The sequence below is a fragment of the Rhinoraja longicauda genome, chromosome 19, assembly GCF_053455715.1.
Source record: "Rhinoraja longicauda isolate Sanriku21f chromosome 19, sRhiLon1.1, whole genome shotgun sequence".
NCBI classification, from domain to species: domain Eukaryota; kingdom Metazoa; phylum Chordata; class Chondrichthyes; order Rajiformes; family Arhynchobatidae; genus Rhinoraja; species Rhinoraja longicauda.
In genome coordinates this window covers 21,764,668-21,790,178 of record NC_135971.1, presented here as the reverse complement: position 1 = coordinate 21,790,178, position 25,511 = coordinate 21,764,668, and the positions used below count along the sequence as shown (strand labels likewise).

General features: G+C 53.8%; 1 protein-coding gene across 1 annotated transcript; it reads left to right on the top strand.

Annotated features, from left to right (window-relative positions):
* The first annotated feature begins 1,055 nt into the window (after positions 1-1,055).
* LOC144603193 (chronophin-like) lies at positions 1,056-25,197 on the top strand. Its single transcript, XM_078416373.1, has 4 exons — positions 1,056-1,449; positions 12,627-12,909; positions 17,389-17,460; positions 23,809-25,197. Exons 1-4 carry the CDS (start codon positions 1,084-1,086, stop codon positions 24,141-24,143), a joined length of 1,056 nt encoding a protein of 351 aa, XP_078272499.1. The 5' UTR covers positions 1,056-1,083; the 3' UTR covers positions 24,144-25,197.
* The last annotated feature ends 314 nt before the right edge of the window (positions 25,198-25,511 follow it).

Below are 25,511 nucleotides of genomic sequence, written 5' to 3'. Positions count from 1 at the left end.
ATCCCTTCGTCTAAGTCATTAATGTATATCGTAAATAGCTGGGGTCCCAGCACCGAACCTTGCGGTACCCCACTGGTCACTGCCTGCCATTCCGAAAGGGACCCATTTATCCCCACTCTTTGCTTTCTGTCTGTCAACCAATTTTCTATCCATGTCAGTACCCTACCCCCAATACCATGTGCCCTAATTTTGCCCACTAATCTCCTATGTGGGACCTTGTCGAAGGCTTTCTGAAAGTCGAGGTACACCACATCCACTGACTCTCCCTTGTCAATTTTCCTAGTTACATCCTCAAAAAATTCCAGTAGATTTGTCAAGCATGATTTCCCGACACTTTGTCGGGTACGTCGAACAATCGCTGTTGCAAGAGTGTTTGATTTTATTGTGGTGCTCATTCTTTCTCATTTATCATATTGTCAGGAACTGCAGACGCTGGTTTACACCGAAAAGAGACGCAAAATGCCAGAGTAACTCATCGGGACGGGCAGCATCTCTGGAGAGAAGGTTACGGGTGACTTTTCGGGTCGAGACCCTTCTTCAGACTGAAGAAGAGTCTTCGCCCTTCTAGGTCCCCATCCTATCCATCCATCTATTCCCCCACGTGGGGTCGCTGCACTCTGATTAGTGGATGAGCAGCCCCGGGTGTCCCACGAATGACCAATAGGATCGCTGACCTGGAACCCCCTCCACCCCCACGTGGGGTCGCCGCGCTCTGATTGGTGGATGCGGAGCCCCTGGGTCTCCCACGACCGACCAATAGCATCGCTGACCTGGAACCCCCTCCGCCCCCACGTGGGGTCGCCGCGCTCTGATTGGTGGATAAGGATCCTCCAGGTATCCCACTACTGTCCTATAAGATCGCTGGCCGGGCTACCCCACGTGGGGTCGTCGCGCTCTGATTGGTGGATAAGGATCCTCCGGGTTTTCTACGACTGACCAATAGAATCACTGGCCGGGCTCCCCCACGTGGGGTCTCCGCGCTCTGATTGGTTCCAACGAGACAGAGCGGTCCGATCGGTGTATCCGGTAGTCCCGCCCCTCGACGGGACAGCCAATCAACCGAGGGGGGCGGGTGGTTAGGCGATGGTGCGGACGCCGCCGGGCTCAGTCGGGCGGGCGGCAGGGACGATGGCGGGAGGGTGCTGCCGCCGCCTGAGCAGCGCGTCCTGCGGCCGGGAGCTGCTGGCCGCCATCGACACCATCCTGCTCGACTGCGACGGCGTGCTGTGGAACGGGCCGCGGGCCGTGGGCGGCGCCGCCGAGCTGCTGGGCGGCCTGAGGGCCCGCGGCAAGCGCGTCTACTTGGTCAGCAACAACTGCAGCCGCTCCCGGGACGCGGTGGTGGGGAAGCTGGAGGCTTTGGGCCTGCAGGCCGCGCCTGGGCAGGTGTACAACACGGGCCGCTGCTCGGCCCTCTACCTGAGCGGCCTGGCACCCCCCCACCGCAAGGTCAGAACCCCCCCCCCCCACCCTACAGCACAGCACCACAACCTGGCCGCTCGGCCCATCCAGTCTATTCAATACAATACAGATCCAATCTACGTACAGATCCAATCCAACTCTCGTTTGTTTGTTTGTTTGTTTGTTCCTGAACTACAGCCAAAACGGTGCACGATAGCGCAGCAATTTTCAGAACCCCCCACAGCACAGGACAGCACCACAACCTGGCCGCTCGGCCCATCCAGTCTATTCAATACAATACAGATCCAATCTACGTACAGATCCAATCCAACTCTCGTTTGTTTGTTTGTTTGTTTGTTTGTTCTTGAACTACAGCCAAAACGGTGCACGATAGTGCAGCAATTTTCAGAACCCCCCACAGCACAGGACAGCACCACAACCTGGCCGCTTGGCCCATCCAGTCTATTCAATACAATACAGATCCAATCTACCTACAGATCCAATCCAACTCTCGTTCGTTCGTTTGTTTGTTTGTTTGTTTGTTCCTGAACTACAGCCAGAACGGTGCACGATAGCGCAGCAATTTTCAAAACCCCCCACAGCACAGCACCACAATCTGGCCGCTCGGCCCATCCAGTCTATTCAATACAACACAGATCCAATCTACGTACAGATCCAATCCAACTCTCGTTCGTTTGTTTGTTTGTTTGTTTGTTTGTTCCTGAACTACAGCCAAAACGGTGCACGATAGCGCAGCAATTTTCAGAACCCAGCACAGCACCACAATCTGGCCGCTCGGCCCATCCAGTCTATCCCACCATTCAGAGTGACTGGATATCCAACGTAAAAATGAGGGAGTGGGGCCTGGAAAATGGGCATCGTTGAAGAGACGAAGAGTGTGTGAAGTGGTGTCTTGGACGTAGGTAGGGAGGGATTGGAGCAGGGGCTGATTCATCTCTCTCTCCTGCCTCCTCTCCCTGACACCCCCCCCCCCCACCCCTGACACTCTCCCACCCCTGACACTGACACCCCCCCACCCTGACACTGACACCCCTGACACTGACACCCCCCCCACCCCTGACACTCTCCCACCCCTGACACTGACACCCCCCCCCACCCTGACACTGACACCCCACCCCTGACACTGACACCCCCCCCCACCCCTGACACTGATACCCCACTGACCCCCCCCCCCCCATTGCAAGGTCAGAACCCCCAACACAGCACCACAATCAGGCCACTGGGCCCATCCAGTCTATCCCACCATTCAATCATGGCTGATCCATCTCTCCCTCCTGCCTCCTCTCCCTGACACCCCACCACTGACACCCCCCCACCCTGACACCGACATCCCACCCCTGACACCGACATCCCACCCCTGACCCTGACATCCCACCCCTGACACTGACACCGACACCCCCCCACCCTAACACTGACACCCCCCACCCCTGACATTGACACCCTCCCACACTGACACCCCTGACACTGATACCCCCCCACCCCTGACAGTGACACCCCCCCCACCCCTGACACTGACCCACCCTGACACTGACACCCCCCCACCCTGACACTGACACCCCCCACCCCTGACACTGACACCCTCCCACACTGACACCCCTGACACTGATACCCCCCCACCCCTGACACTGACACCCCCCACCCCCGACACTGACACCCCCCACCCCTGATACTGACACCCTCCCACCCCTGACACTGACACCCTCCCACCCTGACACTGACACCCCCCCACCCCTGACACTGACACCCTCCCACCCTGACACTGACACCCCCCCACCCCTGACATTGACACCCTCCCACACTGACACCCCTGACACTGATACCCTCCCACCCTGACACTGACACCCCCACCCCTGACACTGACCCACCCCACCCTGACACTGACACCCCCCCACCCCTGACACTGACACCCCCCCACCCCTGACACTGACCCACCCCACCCTGACACTGACACCCCACCCTGACAGACACCCCCTGACACTGACACCCTCCCACACTGACACCCCCACCCCTGATACTGACCCACCCCAACCTGACACTGACACCCCCCCACCCCTGACACTGACACACCCCACCCTGACACTGACACCCTCCCACCCCTGACACTGACACCCTCCCACCCTGACACTGACACCCCCCCACCCCTGACATTGACACCCTCCCACACTGACACCCCTGACACTGATACCCTCCCACCCTGACACTGACACCCCCCACCCCTGACACTGACCCACCCCACCCTGACACTGACACCCCCCCACCCCTGACACTGACACCCCCCCACCCCTGACACTGACCCACCCCACCCTGACACTGACACCCCACCCTGACACTGACACCCTCCCACCCTGACACTGACACCCCCCCACCCTAACACTGACACCCCCCCACCCCTGACATTGACACCCTCCCACACTGACACCCCTGACACTGATACCCCCCCACCCCTGACACTGACACCCTCTCACCCCTGACACTGACACCCTCGCACCCCTGACACTGACACCCTCCCACCCTTGACACTGACACCCTCCCACCACTGACACCCCCCCACCCCCGACACTGACACCCCCACCCCTGATACTGACACCCTCCCACCCCTGACACTGACACCCTCCCACCCTGACACTGACACCCCCCCACCCCTGACATTGACACCCTCCCACACTGACACCCCTGACACTGATACCCTCCCACCCTGACACTGACACCCCCACCCCTGACACTGACCCACCCCACCCTGACACTGACACCCCCCCACCCCTGACACTGACACCCCCCCACCCCTGACACTGACCCACCCCACCCTGACACTGACACCCCACCCTGACAGACACCCCCTGACACTGACACCCTCCCACCCTGACACTGACAACCCCACCCCTGATACTGACCCACCCCAACCTGACACTGACACCCCCCCACCCCTGACACTGACACCCCCCACCCTGACACTGACACCCTCCCACCCCTGACACTGACACCCTCCCACCCTGACACTGACACCCCCCCACCCCTGACATTGACACCCTCCCACACTGACACCCCTGACACTGATACCCTCCCACCCTGACACTGACACCCCCCACCCCTGACACTGACCCACCCCACCCTGACACTGACACCCCCCACCCCTGACACTGACACCCCCCCACCCCTGACACTGACCCACCCCACCCTGACACTGACACCCCACCCTGACACTGACACCCTCCCACCCTGACACTGACCCACCCCACCCTGACACTGACACCCCACCCTGACACTGACACCCTCCCACCCTGACACTGACACCCCCCACCCCTGATACTGACCCACCCCACCCTGACACTGACACCCCCCCACCCCTGACACTGACACCCCCCACCCTGACACTGACACCCCACCTCTGACCCCCCACCCCTGACACTGACACCCCCCCACCACTGACACCCTCCCACCCATGACACTGACACCCCCCCACCCCTGACACTGACACCCCCCACCCCTGATACTGACACCCTCCCACCCCTGACACTGACACCCTCCCACCCCTGACACTGACACCCTCCCACCCTGACACTGACACCCCCACCCCTGACACTGACACCCTCCCACACTGACACCCCTGACACTGATACCCCCCCACCCCTGACACTGACACCCCCCCACCCCTGACACTGACACCCTCCCACCCCTGACACTGACACCCTCGCACCCCTGACACTGACACCCTCCCACCCTTGACACTGACACCCCCCACCCTGACACTGACACCCCACCCCTGACACTGACACCCCACCCCTGACCCCCCACCCCTGACAACCTCCCACCGCAAGGTCAGAACCCCCCCAACACAGCACCACAATCTGGCCGCTCGGCCCATCCAGTCTATCCCACCATTCAATCATGGCTGATCCATCTCTCCCTCCTCTCTCCTGCCTCCTCTCCCTGACCCCCCCCCCCACCCCTGACACTGACACCCCACCCCTGACACTGACACCCCCCCACCCTGACACTGACCCACCCTGACACTGACACCCCCCCACCCTGACACTGACACCCCACCACTGACACCCCACCCCTGAACCCCCACCCCTGACAATGACACCACCCCTGACACTGGCACCCCACCTCTGACCCCTGACCCCCCACCCCTGACACCCCCCCCATTGCAAGGTTAGAACCCCCAACACAGCACCAAAATCAGGCCGCTCGGCCCATCCAGTCACTTCAATCCAATACACTACAATCTACGTACTAAAACTCTCGTTTGTTTGTTTGTTTGTTTGTTTGTTCCTGAACTACAGCCAAAACGGTGCACGATAACGCAGCAATTTTCAGAACCCCCACAGCACAGCACCACAATCTGGCCGCTCTGCCCATCCAGTCTATCCCACCATTCAATCATGGCTGATCGATCTCTCCCTCCTCTCTCCTGCCTCCTCTCCCTGACACCCCCCCCCACCACTGACACCCCCCCACCCTGACACTGGCACCCCACCCCTGACACTGACACCCTCCCACCCCTGACACTGACACCCTCCCACCACTGACACCCCCCACCCCTGACACTGACTCCCTCCCACACTGACACCCCTGACACTGATACCCCCCCACCCCTGACACTGACACCCTCCCACCCCTGACACTGACACCCTCCCACCACTGACACCCCCCACCCCTGACACTGACACCCTCCCACACTGACACCCCTGACACTGATACCCCCCCCACCCCTGACACTGACACCCCCCCACCACTGACACCCCCCACCACTGACACCCCCCCCCACCCTGACACTGACACCGCTCGGCCCATCCAGTCTATCCCACCATTCAATCATGGCTGATCCATCTCTCCCTCCTCTCTCCTGCCTCCTCTCCCTGACCCCCCCCCCACCCCTGACACTGACACCCTCCCACCCCTGACACTGACACCCCCCCAACCCTGACACTGACACCCCCCACCCCTGATACTGACACCCTCCCACCCCTGACACTGACACCCTCCCACCCTGACACTGACACCCCCCACCCCTGACACTGACACCCTCCCACACTGACACCCCTGACACTGATACCCCCCCCACCCCTGACACTGACACCCCCCCCACCCCTGACACTGACACCCTCCCACCCCTGACACTGACACCCTCGCACCCCTGACACTGACACCCTCCCACCCTTGACACTGACACCCTCCCACCCTTGACACTGACACCCCCCCACCCTGACACTGATACCCCACCCCTGACACCCCCCCACCCCTGACCACCCACCTCTGACATCCCCCCACCGCAAGGTCAGAACCCCCCCAACACAGCACCACAATCTGGCCGCTCGGCCCATCCAGTCTATCCCACCATTCAATCATGGCTGATCCATCTCCCTCCTCTCTCCTGCCTCCTCTCCCTGACCCCCCCCACCCCTGACACTGACACCCCACCACTGACACCCCCCACCCTGACACTGACCCACCCCACCCTGACACTGACACCCCCCCACCCTGACACTGACACCCCACCCCTGACACTGACACCCCACCCCTGAACCCCTGACACTGACACCACCCCTGACACTGGCACCCCACCTCTGACCCCTGACCCCCCACCCCTGACACCCCCCCATTGCAAGGTCAGAACCCCCAACACAGCACCAAAATCAGGCCGCTCGGCCCATCCAGTCACTTCAATCCAATACACTACAATCTACGTACGAAAACTCGTTTGTTTGTTTGTTTGTTCCTGAACTACAGCCAAAACAGCACGATAGCGCAGCAATTTTTAGAACCCCCACAGCACAGCGCCACAATCTGGCCGCTCGGCCCATCCAGTCTATCCCACCATTCAATCATGGCTGATCGATCTCTCCCTCCTCTCTCCTGCCTCCTCTCCCTGACACCCCCCCCCACCACTGCCACACCCCCACCCTGACACTGACACCCCACCCCTGACACTGACATCCCACCCCTGACCCTGACATCCCACCCGTGACCCCCCACCACTGACACCGACACCCCCCACCCTAACACTGACACCCCCCCACCACTGACACCCTGACACTGACACACTCCCACCCTGACACTGACACCCTGACACTGACACCCCCCCACCCCTGACACTGACACCCTGACACTGACACCCCCCCACCCTGACACTGACACCCCCCACCCCTGACACTGACACCCTGACACTGACACCCCCCCACCCTGACACTGACACCCCCCCACCCTGACACTGACACCCCCCCACCCTGACACTGACACCCTCCCACCCTGACACTGACACCCCCCCCACCCCTGACACTGACACCCCCCCACACTGACACCCCACCCCTGACACTGACACCCCCCCATCCTGACACTGACACCCCCCCACCCCTGACACTGACACCCCCCCACCCCTGACACACTGACACCCTCCCACCCTGACACTGACACCCCCCCATCCCTGACACTGACACCCCCCCACCCCTGACACTGACACCCCCCCCACCCTGACACTGACACCCCCCCCACCCTGACACTGACACCCCCCCCACCCTGACACTGACACCCCCCCACCCCTGACACTGACACCCCCCCACACTGACACCCCACCCCTGACACTGACACCCCCCCATCCTGACACTGACACCCCCCCACCCCTGACACTGACACCCCCCCACCCCTGACACCCTGACACTGACACCCTCCCACCCTGACACTGACACCCCCCCCATCCCTGACACTGACACCCCCCCACCCCTGACACTGACACCCCCCCCACCCTGACACTGACACCCCCCCCCACCCTGACACTGACACCCCCCCCCACCCTGACACTGACACCCCCCCACCCCTGACACTGACACCCCCCCACCCCTGACACCGACACCACCCCCCCCACAGCACAGCACCACAACCTGGCCGCTCGGCCCATCCAGTCTATTCAATCGAATGCAGTACAATCTACGTACTAAAACTCTCGTTTGTATGTTTGTTTGTTTGTTCCTGAACTACAGCCAAAACGGTACACGATAGCGCGACAATTTTAGGCCCACCTTACTCACCGTCGTCCCTTTAGTGATAATGCAAGTAGTTTTATTCAAATCTGTGTTGTATTTTTAAAGTTATTCACATTTTAAAGTTTAAATCCATCTCCTAGGGAGGGAGGGGGAGGGTGGATAAGGGGGGTTGAGGGGGATGGGGAAGAGGGGAGGGGGTAGGATCGGGTGCTGCACCAATGCAGGTTTGGGTCCACTTGGTCTAGTACACAATATATCTTTATTGTCATTGTACAGGGGGGTACAACGAGATTGGGAATGCGCCTCCCATACGATGCAATAAATTAATTAGCTAATCAGTATAAATTTAGAATAACCCAGTGAAACAAAGTTAGAAACAGTTTTAAAACAGAATAAAATGCGAGTAGGTGTGTGCCGGTTCGCTGTGCGATGTGGCCATCCAGCTCAGCAGGACCGGTTCATAGTTCAAATTTGAGGAAGGACATTCTTGCTATTGAGGGCGTGCAGCGGTGGCGGGGAAGCTGGAGGCTTTGGGCCTGCAGGCCGCGCCTGGTCAGGTGTACAACACGGCCCGCTGCTTGCCCCTCTACCTGGGCGGCCTGGCACCCCCCCACCGCAAGGTCAGAACCCTCCAGCACAGCACAGCACAGCAATCTGGCCACTCGGCCCCTCCAGTCTATCCCACCATTCAATCATGGCTGATCCAACTCTCCCTCCCAGCCCCACTCTCCTGCCTCCTCTCCCCCCCACCACTGACACCCCCACCCCTGACACCCCCCCCCCCCACCCCTGACACCCCCCTCCCACGACACTGACACCCCCACCACTGACACCCCCATCCCTGACACCCCTGACACCCCCCCCACCCCTGACACCCCCCCTCCCACACCCCTGACACCCCTGACACCCCCCCCCACACCCCTGACACCCCCCCCCACACCCCTGACACACCCCCCACACCCCTGACACCCCCCCCACACCTGACACCCCCGCCACACCCCTGACACCCCCCCCACACCCCTGACACCCCCCCCACACCTGACACCCCCCCCACCCCTGACACTGACACCCCCGCCACTGACGCCCCCCACCCCTGACACCTCCACACCCGTGACACTGACACCCCCCGCCACTGACACCCCCCCTGACACTGACACCCCACCCCTGATGCCCCCCACCCCTGACACTGACAACCCCCCCACCCCTGACATCCCCCCATTCTTGACACTGACACCCCCCCATTCTTGACACTGACACCCCCCCACCCTTGACACTGACACCCCTGACAACCCCCACCCCTGACACCCGCCCCTGCCCCTAACGCCCCCCATCCCTGATGCCCCCCTGCCCCTGACGCCCCCCCCGCCCCTGATGCCCCCGCTGCCCCTGATGCCACCCTGCCCCTGGCGCCCCCTGACACTGACACCCCCACCCCTGACATCCCATCCCTGACCCCCCATCCCTGACCACCCCCCCACCCCTGACCCCTCCCCCACCCCTGACACCCGCACTGATCAACTAATGTTGGCAATCTTAAGACAATACAATACAATATATCTTTATTGTCATTGTACAGGGGTACAACTGGATTGGGAACGCGCCTCCCATATGATGCAATAAATTAATTAGCTAATCAGTATAAATTTAGACAACCCAGTGAAACAAAATTAGAAACAGTTTTAAAACAGAATAAAGTGACAATAGACAATAGGTGCAGGAGTAGGCCATTCGGCCCTTCAAGCCAGCACCGCCATTCAATGTGATCATGGCTGATCATTCTCAATCAGTACCCCGTTCCTGCCTTCTCCCCATACCCCCTGACTCCGCTATCCTTAAGAGCTCTATCTAGCTCTCTCTTGAATGCATTCAGAGAATTGGCCTCCACTGCCTTCTGAGGCAGAGAATTCCACAGATTCACAACTCTCTGACTGAAGAAGTTTTTCATCGTCTCCGTTCTAAATGGCCTACCCCTTATTCTTAAACTGTGGCACCTGGTTCTGTACTCCCCCAACATTGGGAACATGTTTCCTGCCTCTAACGTGTCCAACCCCTTAATAATCTTATGTTTCAATAAGATCCCCTCTCATCCTTCTAAATTCCAGTGTATACAAGCCTAGTCGCTCCAGTCTTTCAACATACGACAGTCCCGCCATTCCGGGAATCAACCTAGTGAACCTACGCTGCACGCCCGCAATGGCCAAACCTACGCTGCACGCCCTCAATAACAAAACCTACGCTGCTCGCCCTCAATAGCAAATAGTGCGAGTAGGTCTGTGCCGGTTCGCTGTGCGATGTGACCATCCGGCTCAGCAGGTTCATGGTAGCTATGGCCCTGGGGATGAAGCTGTTCATCGTCTGGAGGTGCGGGCGTAGAAGGCCTTGTAGCGTCTGCTAGAAGTTTGAACAGACTGTTGCAGGGGTGTGATCCATTTCTCCCTCCGAACCCCACTCTCCTGCCTTCTCTCCTCTCCCCCCTGACACCTGCACTGATCAACTAATGTTGGCAATCTTAAAAAACAATTAACTGTTAACTGTGCGTTTGTGTTGTCCTTTGCGAGCGGAGCACCGAGGCACTTTCCTTGTGTGTGCACGTACCTGGCTGATAAATTTATTCATTCATCGTCTACCTCCCCTGACACCCGCACTATTCAACTAATGTTGGCAATCTTAATCAACAATTAACTGTTAACTGTACGTTTGTGTTGTCCTTTGCGAGGAGAACATCGAGGCACGTTCCTTGTGTGTGCACATACTTGGCTGATAAACTTATTCATTCATCCATCTACCTCTGCCATAAAAGTACCCACTGACTTGGCCTCCACAGCCTTCTGCGGCGAAGAATCCCACAGATTCACCGCCCTCTGACCGAAGAAATTCCTCCTCGTCTCCTTTAATAACTGCCTTTAATTCTGAGGTTGTGACCGTGCGGGCGCAGCGGTAGAGTTGCTGCCTTGCAGCACCGGAGACCCGGGTTGGATCCTGACTACGGGTGCTGCTTGTACGGAGTTTGTACGCTCTCCCCGTGACCTGCGTGGGTTTTCTCTGACGTCTTCGTTTTCCTCCCACACTCCAAAGATGTGTAGGTTAATTGGCTTCGGTATAAATGTAAATTGTCCCTCGTGTGTGTTGGATAGCATTACAATAGACAATAGGTGCAGGAGGAGACCATTCGGCCCTTCGAGCCAGCACCACCATTCAATGCGATCAAGGCTGATCATTCTCAATCACCCTGTTCCTGCCCTCTCCCCATACCCCCTGACTCCGCTATCCTTAAGAGCTCTATCTAGCTCTCTCTTGAATACATTTAGAGAATTGGCCTCCACTGCCTTCTGAGGCAGAGAATTCCACAGATTCACAACTCTCTGACTGAAGAAGTTTTTCCTCATCTCCGTTCTAAATGGCCTACCCCTTATTCTTAAACTGTGTGGACCCTGCTTCTGGACTCCCCCAACATTGGGAACTGTTTCCTGCCTCTATCGTGTCCAACCCCTTAATAATCTTATACGTTTCAATAAGATCCCCTCTCATCCTTCTAAATTCCAGTGTATACAAGCCTAGTTGCTCTATTCGACCCATCAAGTCTACTCAGCCGTTCAGTCATGGCTGATCTATCTCTCCCTCCTAACCCCCATTCACCACCCTGCGACTAAAGAAATTTCTCCTCATCTCCTTCCTAAAAGAACGTCCTTTAATTCTGAGGCTGTGCCCTCTGGTCCTAGACTCTCCCACTAGTGGAAACATCCTCTGCACACCCACTCTATCCAGGCCGCTCGCTATTCGGTACGTTTCAATAAGGTCCCCCCCCCTCATTCTTCTAAACTCCAGCGAGTGCAGGCCCAGTGCCGACAAACGCTCATCGTAGATTTTCACTGTACCACGGTGCACGTGATAGTAAACGAAACTGAACCGAACGCCAGCGAGTGCAGTATAAGAAAATAACTGCAGATGCTGGTACAAATCGAAGGTAGTTATTCTGAAGAAGGGTCTCGACCCGAAACGTCACCCATTCCTTCCCTCCTGAGATGCTGCCTGACCTGCTGAGTTACTCCAGCACTTTGTGAATAAATGCCAATGAGTGCAGGCCCAGTGCCGACAAACGCCCATGGTAGCTGTTCACTGTACCGCGGTGCACGTGATAGTAAACGAGACTGAGCCGAACGCCAGCGAGCGCAGGCCCAGTGCTGCCAGTGGCTCACCTTGTGTTAACCCGCTCGTTCCCAGGTCTACGTGCTGGGCAGCCAGGCGCTGTGCGGGGAGCTGCGTGCGGCCGGCCTGCGGGTGTCGGGCGGGCCGCCCGGATCGGGGGAGGACGGCGAGGAGGAGGAGGAGGAAGAGGGGCTGCCCGTGTCCAGCTGCCCCCTCGACCCCGAGGTTGGCGCCGTGCTGGTCGGCTACGACGAACGCTTCAGCTTCGTTCGGCTGGCCAAGGCCTGCAGCTACCTGCGGGACCCCCAGTGTGTGTTCGTGGCCACCGACCCCGACCCCTGGCATCCCGTGGGCCCAGGTGAGGAGGGCTCTTCCTCTGGGGAACACCGTCTTCATTGTGTGTGTGTGTGTGTGTGTGTGTGTATATTTCCATATATCTATTGCATATATATCTATGTATATGGCCTATATATCATGTATACAGATGCTCCTCGACTTACGATGCTTCGACTTTACGATGGTGCAAAAGCCATGCACATTCAGTGGAAACCGTACTTCGAATTTTGATCTCTTTCCCGGGCTAGTGGTTCTGTTTTTCACTTTCAGTACAGTACTCATATCATCATCATATATCATATCATATATATACAGCCGGAAACAGGCCTTTTCGGCCCACCAAGTCCGTGCCGCCCAGTGATCCCCGTACATTAACACTATCCTACACCCACTAGGGACAATTTTTACATTTACCCAGCCAATTAACCTACATACCTGTACGTCTTTGGAGTGTGGGAGGAAACCGAAGATCTCGGAGAAAACCCACGCAGGTCACGGGGAGAACGTACAAACTCCTTACAGTGCAGCACCCGTAGTCAGGATCGAACCTGAGTCTCCGGCGCTGCATTCGCTGTAAAGCAGCAACTCTACCGTTGCGCCACCGTGCCGCCCATACTGTACTGTATTCAATAAATTACATGAGATGAATTACATGAGATATTCAACACTTTATTACAAAGTAGGCTTTGTGTTAGATAATTTTGCCCAACTGTATGCCCAAGGCGAATGTAAGTGTTCTGAGCATGTTTCCGTTAGGCTATGTGAGAGAGGGGTAAAAAGGGATAATTGATTCAGACTAAGGACCCTGAGGAATAGCTGACCCGAGCGTGCTCGGCTAGAGAAAAAAACCGCAAGAACAAATAGTGACATTCCAAGGACAAGTGTTAGAAGATAGATAACCAGAGAACTAGGAGAAAGGGCAAGATAACCAGAGAACTAGGGGAGAGGGCAAAATAGCCAGAGAACTGGGGGAAAGGGCATGAACTACTCTGTTCTGCGCTTGCCTAATGAGATAAATGAATATTACAAAAACACCCAGCATGACAAGATGTCTCATTTAAATGCACATGCGATGTATGATGTGGGAGGCAACAGGGGCGGTGACGTTAGATTGTGCACCTCAGTGCTCCGATTGGAAGGAGCCCAAAGGGGAGGAATTAAAGGTGTGACAATTGTAAATTGAAGTGAATAAAAAGAAGGGATTTTCCCGACCTTGGTGTGTCTCGACAGGGGAGGCACCCAACTCTGCAGACTTGCAAATAAATTATACTTGTTTCTCTAGATTGTCGCGAGCATCGTGATTGTGAGCACTCACATTTGCATCTCACAGGGGCTAGATTTAGAGATATTTAGAGATACAGTGCGGAAACAGGCCCTTCGGCCCACCGTGTCCGCGCCGCCCAGCGATCCCCGCACATTAACACTATCCTACACACACACGAGGGACAATTTTTACATTTACCCAGTCAATTAACCTACATACCTGTACGTCTTTGGAGTGTGGGCGGAAACCGAAGATCTCGGAGAAAACCCACGCAGGTCACGGGGAGAACGTACAAACTCCGTACAGACGGCGCCCGTAGTCAGGATCGAACCTGAGTCTCCAGCGCTGCATTCGCTGTAAGGCGGCAACTCTACCGCTGCGCCACAGTGCCGTAGTAGGCTATGGTGTTCAGTAGGTTAGGTGGCTGTGATGTTGGGTAGGTTAGATGGCTGTGATGTTGGGTAGGTTAGGTGGCTGTGATGTTGGGTAGGTTAGGCTAGGCTATGATGTTGGGTAGGTTAGGTGGCTATGATGTTCAGTTGGTTAGGTGGCTGTGATGTTCAGTAGGTTGGGTGTATTAAATGCATTTTCGACTTACGATATTTTAGATTTTCGATGGGTTGATCGGAATGTAACCCCATCGTAAGTCAAGGAGCATCTGTATCTAACACACAGACACAGACACAGACTCACGCACGCAGACACGCACACAGACACGCACACACCACATCCCCCACACCCACCCACACATCACACACACACCCACTCCTTTTCTCCACAGATGCTGCCTGTCCCGCTGAGTTAATCTGCCTTTTTGTGCCTAACTGCGATTTACTTTGGCACCAATCTTCGGTTTCCTCCCACACTCCAAAGATGTACAGGCTTGTAGGTTAATTGGCTGGGCAAATGTAAAAAAAATTAAAAAATTGTCCCTAGTGGGTGTTAATGTGTGGGGATCGCTGGGCGGCGCGGACCCGGTGGGCCGAAGGGCCTGTTTCTGCGCTGTATCTCTAAATCTAAAAAAAAAATCTAAACATTTTCACTCAAAGGGTGGTTGGTGTATGGAACAAGCTGCCAGAGGGGGTAGTTGAGGCTGGGACTATCCCAACGTTTAAGAAACAGTTAAACAGATACGTGGATGGAACAGGTGTGGAGGGATATGAACCAAGCACAGGCAGGTGGGACTAGTGTAGCTGGGACATGTTGGCCGGTGTGGGCAAGTTGGGTCGAAGGGCCTGTTTCCACACTGTATCATTCCGACTATGAGAAGCACGAAAAGCGGATGCTGGGGTAACTCACCAAGTCGGACGGACTGCATTGGTATCGGACCCACTGAGTTACTCCAGCACTTTGTGTCAACAAGATCTCTCCCTTCATCCTGTAAGAATTGTCAATAAGGCTGGTTATAATGATCCAACCAACCCATTATTTATGAAATCATATGCCCTCAAATTTATGGACCGAGTAGACTTTAAAACTCTACAAATAATGTTTAGAGCAAAAGAAAGAACACTTCCTGACTGGATCCAAGGTTTGTTTTCAGTGAGGGAGAGCAGGTTTCCATTTAGGGGTAATTATATATTTGAAAAAAAATGAGGGGAAGAACAAATGTGAAAAATAGATGTGTAACTGTTCATGTAAAACGGATCATTTTATGGAATAGTTGCAACAATGAAATAAAATTGTGTAGTAATATGTGTAAAGTCAAGAAAATGTTCAAAAATATTATATTTGGAAGATACAAATATACTCTATCTCTAGAAAGATATATACTCTATCTCTAGAAAGATACTCTATCTTCCTGTCTCCACCTATATCCTTCCTTTGTCCAGCCCCCCTGACATCAGTCTGAAGAAGGGTCTCGACCCGAAACGTCACCCATTCCTTCTCTCCTGAGATGCTGCCTGACCCGCTGAGTTACTCCAGCATTTTGTGAATAGATACAAATATGAGATCAGCACTGAGAAATGACTGACATGACCGAAATGATGGTTCTTGACTATATTTGTGTTTCTTTCTATGTTTTGTTTATCTGCTTCTGACCTATGCTGTTGTGTGTTTTTTTAAAATTATATTTTGTTAAGTATTAAGGGTAGGCATAATAATAATAATAATAATAATAATAATAAACATTTATTTTATATAGCGCTTTTCCAAGTGCTCAAAGGCGCTTTGCAAAAACAGTCAAGACATAAAAACAAACAGACGAACTGTCCTGACGGAGAAGCGGCGAACAAACAGCGCCAGCGTCCTCTCACGTCAGGGTCCGACAGTAAACAATAGCGCAGTAAACGGTAGCGCAGCGGTAGAGTTGCTGCTTTACAGCGAATGCAGCGCCGGAGACTCAGGTTCGATCCTGACTACGGGTGCTGCACTGTAAGGAGTTTGTACGTTCTCCCCGTGACCTGCGTGGGTTTTCTCCGAGATCTTCGGTTTCCTCCCACACTCCAAAGACTTACAGGTATGTAGGTTAATTGGCTGGGTAAAAATTGTCCCTAGTGGGTATAGGATAGTGTTAATGTGCGGGGATCACTGGGCGGCACGGACTTGGAGGGCCGAATAGGCCTGTTTCCGGCTGTATATATATGATATGATATAACACAAGACACACAATTACAATTTTTAACACAAACAGCCATCACAGTGATTGGTCCAGGCACACCCTCACTGTGATGGAAGGCAAAGAAAAGTCTTATCTCCTCCTCAGCTTTGGCTTCTGCCTACGCCTTTTCAGATTTAGATTTAGAGATACAGCGCGGAAACAGGCCCTTCGGCCCACCGAGTCCGCGCCGCCCAACGATCCCCGCACATTAACACTATCCTACACACACTAGGGACAATTTTTACATTTACCCAGTCAATTAACCTACAAACCTGTACGTCTTTGGAGTGTGGGAGGAAACCGAAGATCTCGGAGAAAACCCACGCAGGTCACAGGGAGAACGTACAAACTCCGTACAGACGGCGCCCGTAGTCAGGATCGAACCTGAGTCTCCGGCGCTGCATTCGCTGTAAGGCGGCAACTCTACCGCCGCGCCACCGTGCCGCTTTATTTTTTCGGTCAGAAAATATCATTTGTGATTATATTGTTTTATTTTTTGGTACAATGTTTTTTTGCACTATTTAACTGCATGGCCAATCTGTTGTATTGTATCGACTGAAAAATAAATAAATGAATAAAATAGAATGGACATGTTAAAGTAACCTACTTTTATTTTTGTATCTCCCATCCGCCAGGTGTGAAGCCACCGACTCCCAGCGCTGACGACGGACAGACCGAAGGTCAGATCACCTGCACAGTGCGGCCAGGTATGAACCTAATATGAGGCGAGCTGTCAGGATGTGAGCCTACTTCCAGGAGCGAGTTCTTGAACTGTGGCCCTGCCCTATTCAGGATCTATTGTCAGTCCAAGACCAGGAAGAGCCCTTTGGAAAAAGGCAAGATACAAATGGTCTTTTTTTTTTTTTTTTTGTCTGGCTTACATGCTGTGAATTCTTGAAATAGATTTCCTGGCCCCCTTGTCCCACATGTGCAGCAGACTGTCTTGGCAGCAGTAGAGTTGCTGCCTCACAGCGCCAGAGACACGGGTTCGATCCTGACTAGGGGCGCCGTCTGTACGGAGTTTGTACGTTCTCCCCGTGACCTGCGTGGGTTTTCTCCAAGAACTTTGGTTTCCTCCCACACTCCAAAGACTTGCAGGTTTGTAGGTTAATTGGCTTCGGTAAATTGCCTTCAGTGTCCAGAATAGAACTGGTGTCATAGGCTCAGAAGTGATAGGAGCATAATTAGGCCATTCGGCCCATCAAGTCTACTCCGCCATTCAATCATGGTTGATCTATCTCTCCCTCCTAACCCCATTCTCCTGCCTTCTCCCCGTAACCCCTGACACCCGCACTAATCAAGAATCTATCTAGCTTTGCTTAAAAATAACCACTGACTTGGCCTCCACAGCGTTCTGTGGCAATGAATTTTGCAGATTCACCACCCTCTGACGGAAGAAATTCCTCGTCAATCAGTGGAGGGGTGATATAATATAAGAAAATAACTGCAAATCGAAGGTATTTATTCACAAAATGCTGGAGTAACTCAGCAGGTCAGGCAGCATCTCGGGAGAGAAGGAATGGGCGACGTTTCGGGTCGAGACCCTTCTTCAGACTGTGATCGTGGGCTGGTGCGGACTCGGTGGGCCAAAGGCCAGTTTCCACGCTCTGTTTCTAATCTAGACTCCATCTTGTTAGCAAATTTGCAGATGATACTAAGTTGGGGGGTAGTGTGAATTGTGAGGAAGATGCAATAAGGCTGCAGGGTGACTTGGACAGTTTGTGTGAGTGGGCGGATACATGGCAGATGCAGTTTAATGTAGATAAGTGTGAGGTTATTCACTTTGGAAGTAAGAATAGAAAGGCAGATTATTATCTGAATGGTGTCAAGTTAGGAGGAGGGGGAGTACAACGAGATCTGGGTGTCCTAGTGCATCAGTCAATGAAAGGAAGCATGCAGGTACAGCAGGCAGTGAAGAAAGCCAATGGAATGTTGGCCTTCGTAACAAGAGGAGTTGAGTATAGGAGCAAAGAGGTCCTTCTACAGTTGTACCGGGCCCTAGTGAGACCGCACCTGGAGTACTGTGTGCAGTTTTGGTCTCCAAATTTGAGGAAGGATATTCTTGCTATGGAGGGCGTGCAGCGTAGGTTCACTAGGTTAATTCCCGGAATGGCGGGACTGTCGTATGTTGAAAGGCTGGAGCGATTGGGCTTGTATACACTGGAATTTAGAAGGATGAGGGGGGATCTTATTGAAACATATAAGATAATTAGGGGATTGGACACATTAGAGGCAGATAACATGTTCCCAATGTTGGGGGAGTCCAGAACAAGGGGCCATAGTTTAAGAATAAGGGGTAGGCCATTTAGCACGGAGATGAGGAAGAACTTTTTCAGTCAGAGGGTGGTGAAGGTGTGGAATTCTCTGCCTCAGAAGGCAGTGGAGGCCAGTTCGTTGGATGCTTTCAAGAGAGAGCTGGATAGAGCTCTTAAGGATAGCGGAGTGAGGGGGTATGGGGAGAAGGCAGGAACGGGGTACTGATTGAGAGTGATCAGCCATGATCGCATTGAATGGCGGTGCTGGCTCGAAGGGCTGAATGGCCTACTCCTGCACCTATTGTCTATTGTCTATTAAACCTGTCACTTAAGTAAATTACTTTTAAAGTGAGCAGTTCTAAACTAGGGCATCTCTGTGGCAGGGCGGTGGGATTGAGAGAGACGCTGTTCAAAGCCTGGTCTTGCCTTTCTGTTTACTTTCCAGTTGACATCAGTCTGAAGAAGGGGCCCCACCTAAAACACCCCCTTTCCATTTTCCTCCATGGATGCTGCTTGACCCGCTGAGTTCCTGCATGGTCTGCATCCCAGGGTACTTAAGGAGGTGGCTCTAGAAATAGTGGAAGCATTGGAAATCATTTTTCAATGTTCTATAGATTCAGGATCAGTTCCTGTGGATTGGAGGATAGCAAATGTTATCCCACTTTTTAAGAAAGGAGGGAGAGAGAAAACGGGTAATTATAGACCAGTTAGTCTGACATCAGTGGTGGGGAAGATGCTGGAGTCAATTATAAAAGACGAAATTGCTGAGCATTTGGATAGCAGTAACGGGATCATTCCGAGTCAGCATGGATTTGCGAAGGGGAAATCATGCTTGACAAATCTACTGGAATTTTTTGAGAATGTAACTAGGAAAATTGACAGGGGAGAGTCAGTGGATGTGGTGTACCTCGACTTTCAGAAAGCCTTCGACAAGGTCCCACATAGGAGATTAGTGGGCAAAATTAGGGCACATGGTATTGGGGGTAGGGTACTGACATGGATAGAAAATTGGTGGACAGACAGAAAGCAAAGAGTGGGGATAAATGGGTCCCTTTCGGAATGGCAGGCAGTGAGCAGTGGGGTACCGCAAGGTTCGGTGCTGGGACCCCAGCTATTTACGATATACATTAATGACTTAGACGAAGGGATTAAAAGTACCATTAGCAAATTTGCAGATGATAATAAGCTGGGGGGTAGTGTGAATTGTGAGGAAGATGCAATAAGGATGCAGGGTGACTTGGACAGGTTGTGTGAGTGGGCGGATACATGGCAGATGCAGTTTAATGTAGATAAGTGTGAGGTTATTCACTTTGGAAGTAAGAATAGAAAGGCAGATTATTATCTGAATGGTGTCAAGTTAGGAGGAGGGGGAGTTCAACGAGATCTGGGTGTCCTAGTGCATCAGTCAATGAAAGGAAGCATGCAGGTACAGCAGGCAGTGAAGAAAGCCAATGGAATGTTGGCCTTCGTAACAAGAGGAGTTGAGTATAGGAGCAAAGAGGTCCTTCTACAGTTGTATCGGGCCCTGGTGAGACTGCACCTGGAGTACTGTGTGCAGTTTTGGTCTCCAAATTTGAGGAAGGATATTCTTGCCATGGAGGGCGTGCAGCGTAGGTTCACTAGATTAATTCCCGGAATGGCGGGACTGTCGTATGTTGAAAGGCTGGAGCGATTGGGCTTGTATACACTGGAATTCAGAAGGATGAGGGGGGATCTTATTGAAACATATAAGATAATTAGGGGATTGGACACATTAGAGGCAGGAAACATGTTCCCAATGTTGGGGGTCCAGAACAAGGGGCCACAGTTTAAGAATAAGGGGTAGGCCATTTAGAACGGAGATGAGGAAGAACTTTTTCAGTCAGAGAGTGGTGAAGGTGTGGAATTCTCTGCCTCAGAAGGCAGTGGAGGCCAGTTCGTTGGATGCTTTCAAGAGAGAGCTGGATAGAGCTCTTGAGGATAGCGGAGTGAGGGGGTATGGGGAGAAGGCAGGAACGGCGTACTGATTGAGAGTGATCAGCCATGATCGCATTTAATGGCGGTGCTGACTCGAAGGGCTGAATGGCCTACTCCTGCACCTATTGTCTATTGTCTATTGCTCTGTTTTGCTCGAGTTTCCAGGTTGCTAAATTGACTGAGATATTATGGATGGTGTCATTTGGCTGTGCAGGAAGGAACTGCAGATGCTGGTTTAAATCGAAGATAGACACAAAATGCTGGAGTAACTCAGCGGGACAGGCGGCATCTCTGGAGAGAAGGAATGGGTGACGTTTCGGGCCAAGACCCTTCTTCAGACTGTGTTACTGTGTTCACTCTCATCTCCAACTCCGAAGAGCAGGCCGTTTGCACGCTAGACACTTTTTCGTTCACCACGAGCTGGTTTCTTAATTGTTTTTCTTCAGACTTCGAGGTACGTTGCAGAAACAGGCCCTTCGGCCCACAAAGTCCGTGCCAACTGGTGTGCACTAACCTACACGCACTAAGGACAATTTTACAACTTACCGAACCCAATTAACCTAAAAATCTGTATGTCTTTGGAGTGTGAGAGGAAACTGGAAATCTCGGAGAAAACCCACACAGATCACGGGGAGAACGTACAAACTCCGTACAGACAGCACCAGTAGTCAGAAGAAGGGTCTCGACCCGAAATGTCACCCATTCCTTCTCTCCTGAGATGCTGCCTGACCTGCTGAATTACTCCAGCATTTTGTGAATAAATACCTTCGGTTTGTACCAGCATCTGCAGTTATTTTCTTATAGCACCCGTAGTCAGGATCGAACCCGTGTCTCTGGCGCTGTGAGGCAGCAATTGTACTGTTGCGCCACCCTGCCGCCCTTAATGTCCTTGAGTAAGCTGAGATTTTTTAGTTTTGTTTAGAGATACAGCGCGGAAACAGGCCCTTCGGCCCACCGGGTCCACTCCGACCAGCGATCCCCGCACACTAACACTATCCTAAACCCACTAGGGACAATTTTTACATTTACCAAGCCAATTGACCTACAAACCTGCACGTCTTTGGAGTGTGCGAGGAAACCGAAGATCTCGGGGAAAACCCACGCAGGTCACGGGGAGAACGTGCTAGCTCCGCACAGACGGCACCCGTAGTCGGGATCGAACCTGGGTCTCTGGCCCTGTGAGGCGGCAACTCTACCGCTGTGCCACCCTGAATGACCTGGAGTAAGCTGAGATGCAGGCTAGGGTATTACAGAGAAGAAGCAATTGGGAGAGGGGAATGGCGATACAATGGCTGGAACTAGAATTGGAATATGAGCACACCTCCAGATTCAGGGACAGTTTCTTCCCGGCTGTTATCAGGCAACTGAACCATCCTACCACAACCAGAGAGCAGTGCGGAACTACTATCTACCTCATTGGTGACCCTCGGACTATCCTTGATCAGACTTTACTGGCTTTACCTTGCACTAAACGTTATTCCCTTATGTGTCTGTACACTGTGGACGGCTCGATTGTAATCGTGTGTTGCCTTTCCGCTGACTGGTTAGCACGCAACAAAAGCTTTTCACTGTGTAGGAAGGAACTGCTGATACTGGTTTAAACCAAAGACAGACACAAAATGCTGGAGTCAATCAGCGGGACAGGCAGCATCTCTGGAAGAAAGGAACTGGTGACGTTTTCGGTCGGGACCCTTCTTCAGAAAAGCTTTTCGCTGCACATGACAATAAACCAAACTGAAGATAGACACAAAATGCCGGAGTATCTCAGCGGGACCGGATGGCATCTCTGGTGAAAATGCATCGGTTTGAGACCCTTCTTCAGACTGCGAGACTAAAAACTAGCCTTCAGTCCGAAGAAGGGTCTCGACCCGAAACGTCACCCATTCCTTCTCTCCAGAGGTGCTGCCCGTCCCGCTGAGTTACTCCAGCACTTTGCGTCTGTCTCCGGTGTAAGCCAGCACCTGCGGTTCCTTCCGACGCAAATCTGATAGCTTTGGGAACAGCAAGTGCCAAGAGGGGGGGGAAAGTTACAGAGTGCTGGAGGAACTCGGTGATCCTTTACTGCCATTCCAATCGTCCAGCGAGCCGCCACCGCTCTCCTCGCCCCGGGACTGCCTCCCGCTTCCGAACTTGAAGTAAGAAGGGAGATACAAAGCACCTTCCCCTCAGCTAACAATGGACAATAGGTGCAGGAGGAGGCCATTCGGCCCTTCGAGCCAGCACCGCCATTCAATGTGATCATGGCTGATCATTCTCAATCAGTACCCCGTTCCTGCCTTCTCCCCATACCCCCTCACTCCGCTATCCTTAAGAGCTCTATCTAGCTCTCTCTTGAATGCATTCAGAGAATTGGCCTCCACTGCCTTCTGAGGCAGAGAATTCCACAGATTCACAACTCTCTGACTGAAAAAGTTTTTCCTCATGTCACTTCTAAATGGCCTACCCCTTATTCTTAAACTGTGTGGCCCCTGGTTCTGGACCCCCCCAACATCGGGAACATGTTTCCTGCCTCTAAACGTGTCCAACCCCTTAATAATCTTATACGTTTCGATAACAATGGTCTATTCTACATCTTCCTTCAGCCTCGCCCCCTTTGATCTCTCGTTTTCACCCCTTACCCTTCCACATCTCTGTGTCTCCCTCTCCCCTGACCCTCAGTCTGAAGAAGGGTCTCGACCCGAAACGTCACCCATTCCTTCTCTCCAGAGATGCTGCCTGTCCCTCTGAGTTACTCCAGCATTTTGTGCCTATCTTTGCATCTGCAGTTTTACGCTGTAGCTCAGTGCACGCGATGATAAAATGAAACTGAACGTCCCGACCTCTCTCTCCCTCCCTCCCTCCCAGGCACGGGCAGCCTGACGGCGGCCGTGGAGGTGGGCTCGGGCCGCAAGGCGGTGATGATCGGCAAGCCCAGCAGGTTCATGTTCGACTGCATCAACGGCACCGAGGGCACCGCGCCCCTGGACCCGACCCGCACCCTGATGGTGGGCGACCGCCTGGACACCGACATCCTGTTCGGCGCCAACTGCGGCGTGCGGACGGTGCTGGCCCTGACCGGCGTCTCCACCCTGCAGGAGGCCCAGGACAACATGGCCAGCCCCCTGCTGGAACTCCGCAGAATGGTCCCCGACTACTATGTGGACAGCATCCAGGACTTCCTCCCCCTGCTGACCAGCTGACCGGACGAGAGGGGACCCCTGCCGGAGGTGGTGACCCCTGCCGGAGCTGGTGACCCCTGCCGGAGCTGGTGACCCCTGCCGGGGGTGGTGACCCCTGCCGTCCCGCCCAGGTACCTGTGTCCCTACAAGACCCCCTCTCACCCTTCTAAACTCCAGTGAACACAAGCCCAGTCGACCCAGCCTTTCATCGTACGTCAGTCCCGCCATCCCGGGGATTAACCTGGTGAACCTACGCTACACTCCCTCAATAGCAAGAATGCCCTTCCTCAAATCAGGAGACCAAAACTGCGCACAATACTCCAGTTTGTGGTCTCACCAGGGCCCTGTACAACTGTAGTAGGACCTCCTTGATCCTGTACGCAAATCCTCCCGCTATGAAGGCCAACATGCCGTTAGCTTTCTTCACTGCCTGCTGTACCTGCATTTAGGTAGACACAACATGCTGGAGTAACTCAGCGGGTCAGGCAGCATCTCGGGAGAGAAGGAATGGGTGACGTTTCGGGTTGAGACTCTTCTGAAGAAGAAACGTCACCCATTCCTTCTCTCCCGAGATGCTGCCTGACCCGCTGAGTTACTCCAGCATTTTGTGTCTACCTTCGATTTATACCAGCATCTGCAGTTTTTTCCCCCCCTACTGCTTACTTTCAGTGACTGATGTACAAGGACGCCCAGGCCTCGTTGCTCCTCCCCTTTTTCTAATCTCACGGGGTGACTGGAGGAAACGACGCCCATTCCTTCTCTCCTGAGATGCTGCCTGACCCTCCGAGTTACTCCAGCATTTAGTATCTACCAAAAGTAAGCATACAGGTGCAGCAGGCAGTGAAAGGAACCTCCCCCCCCCCCCCCCCCTCGCCAAACAGCAGCGGCCGGGATGACCCGGGTACTGGTGCCAGCGGATCTGGGCACTGCCAACCGTACACTAACAGCGGCCATGCCTCTGCCCTGGAGCGCCGCACGAAGCAGGCGTTGGATTGACTAATCGCGGAGCAAGAGTGGTTCCCAGTGAAGGGAACGGATCCTTTTCTAATCCTGACTAAATAATAAAAGTGTGAAGTGCTGCTAATCCACCTGTTGTGTCATTTGATTTAAAGTGGCCGGGTTGGGGGCAAACATGTCGCAGAGTGACACAGCGTGGAAACAGGCCCTTGTCCGCACCGACCAACATGTCCCATCTACACTCGTCCCAAACTTCCTGCGTTTGTCCCATATCCCTCCAAACCTGCCCTATCCATGTCCCTGTCTAAATCTATATCCTAAAACACGTTTGTTATCTTGTTTGTGACTGAACTTCAGCCAAAACGGTACACGATAGCGCGACAATGTTAGGCCCACTTTACTCACCATTGCCACTTTAGTGATAACGCAAGT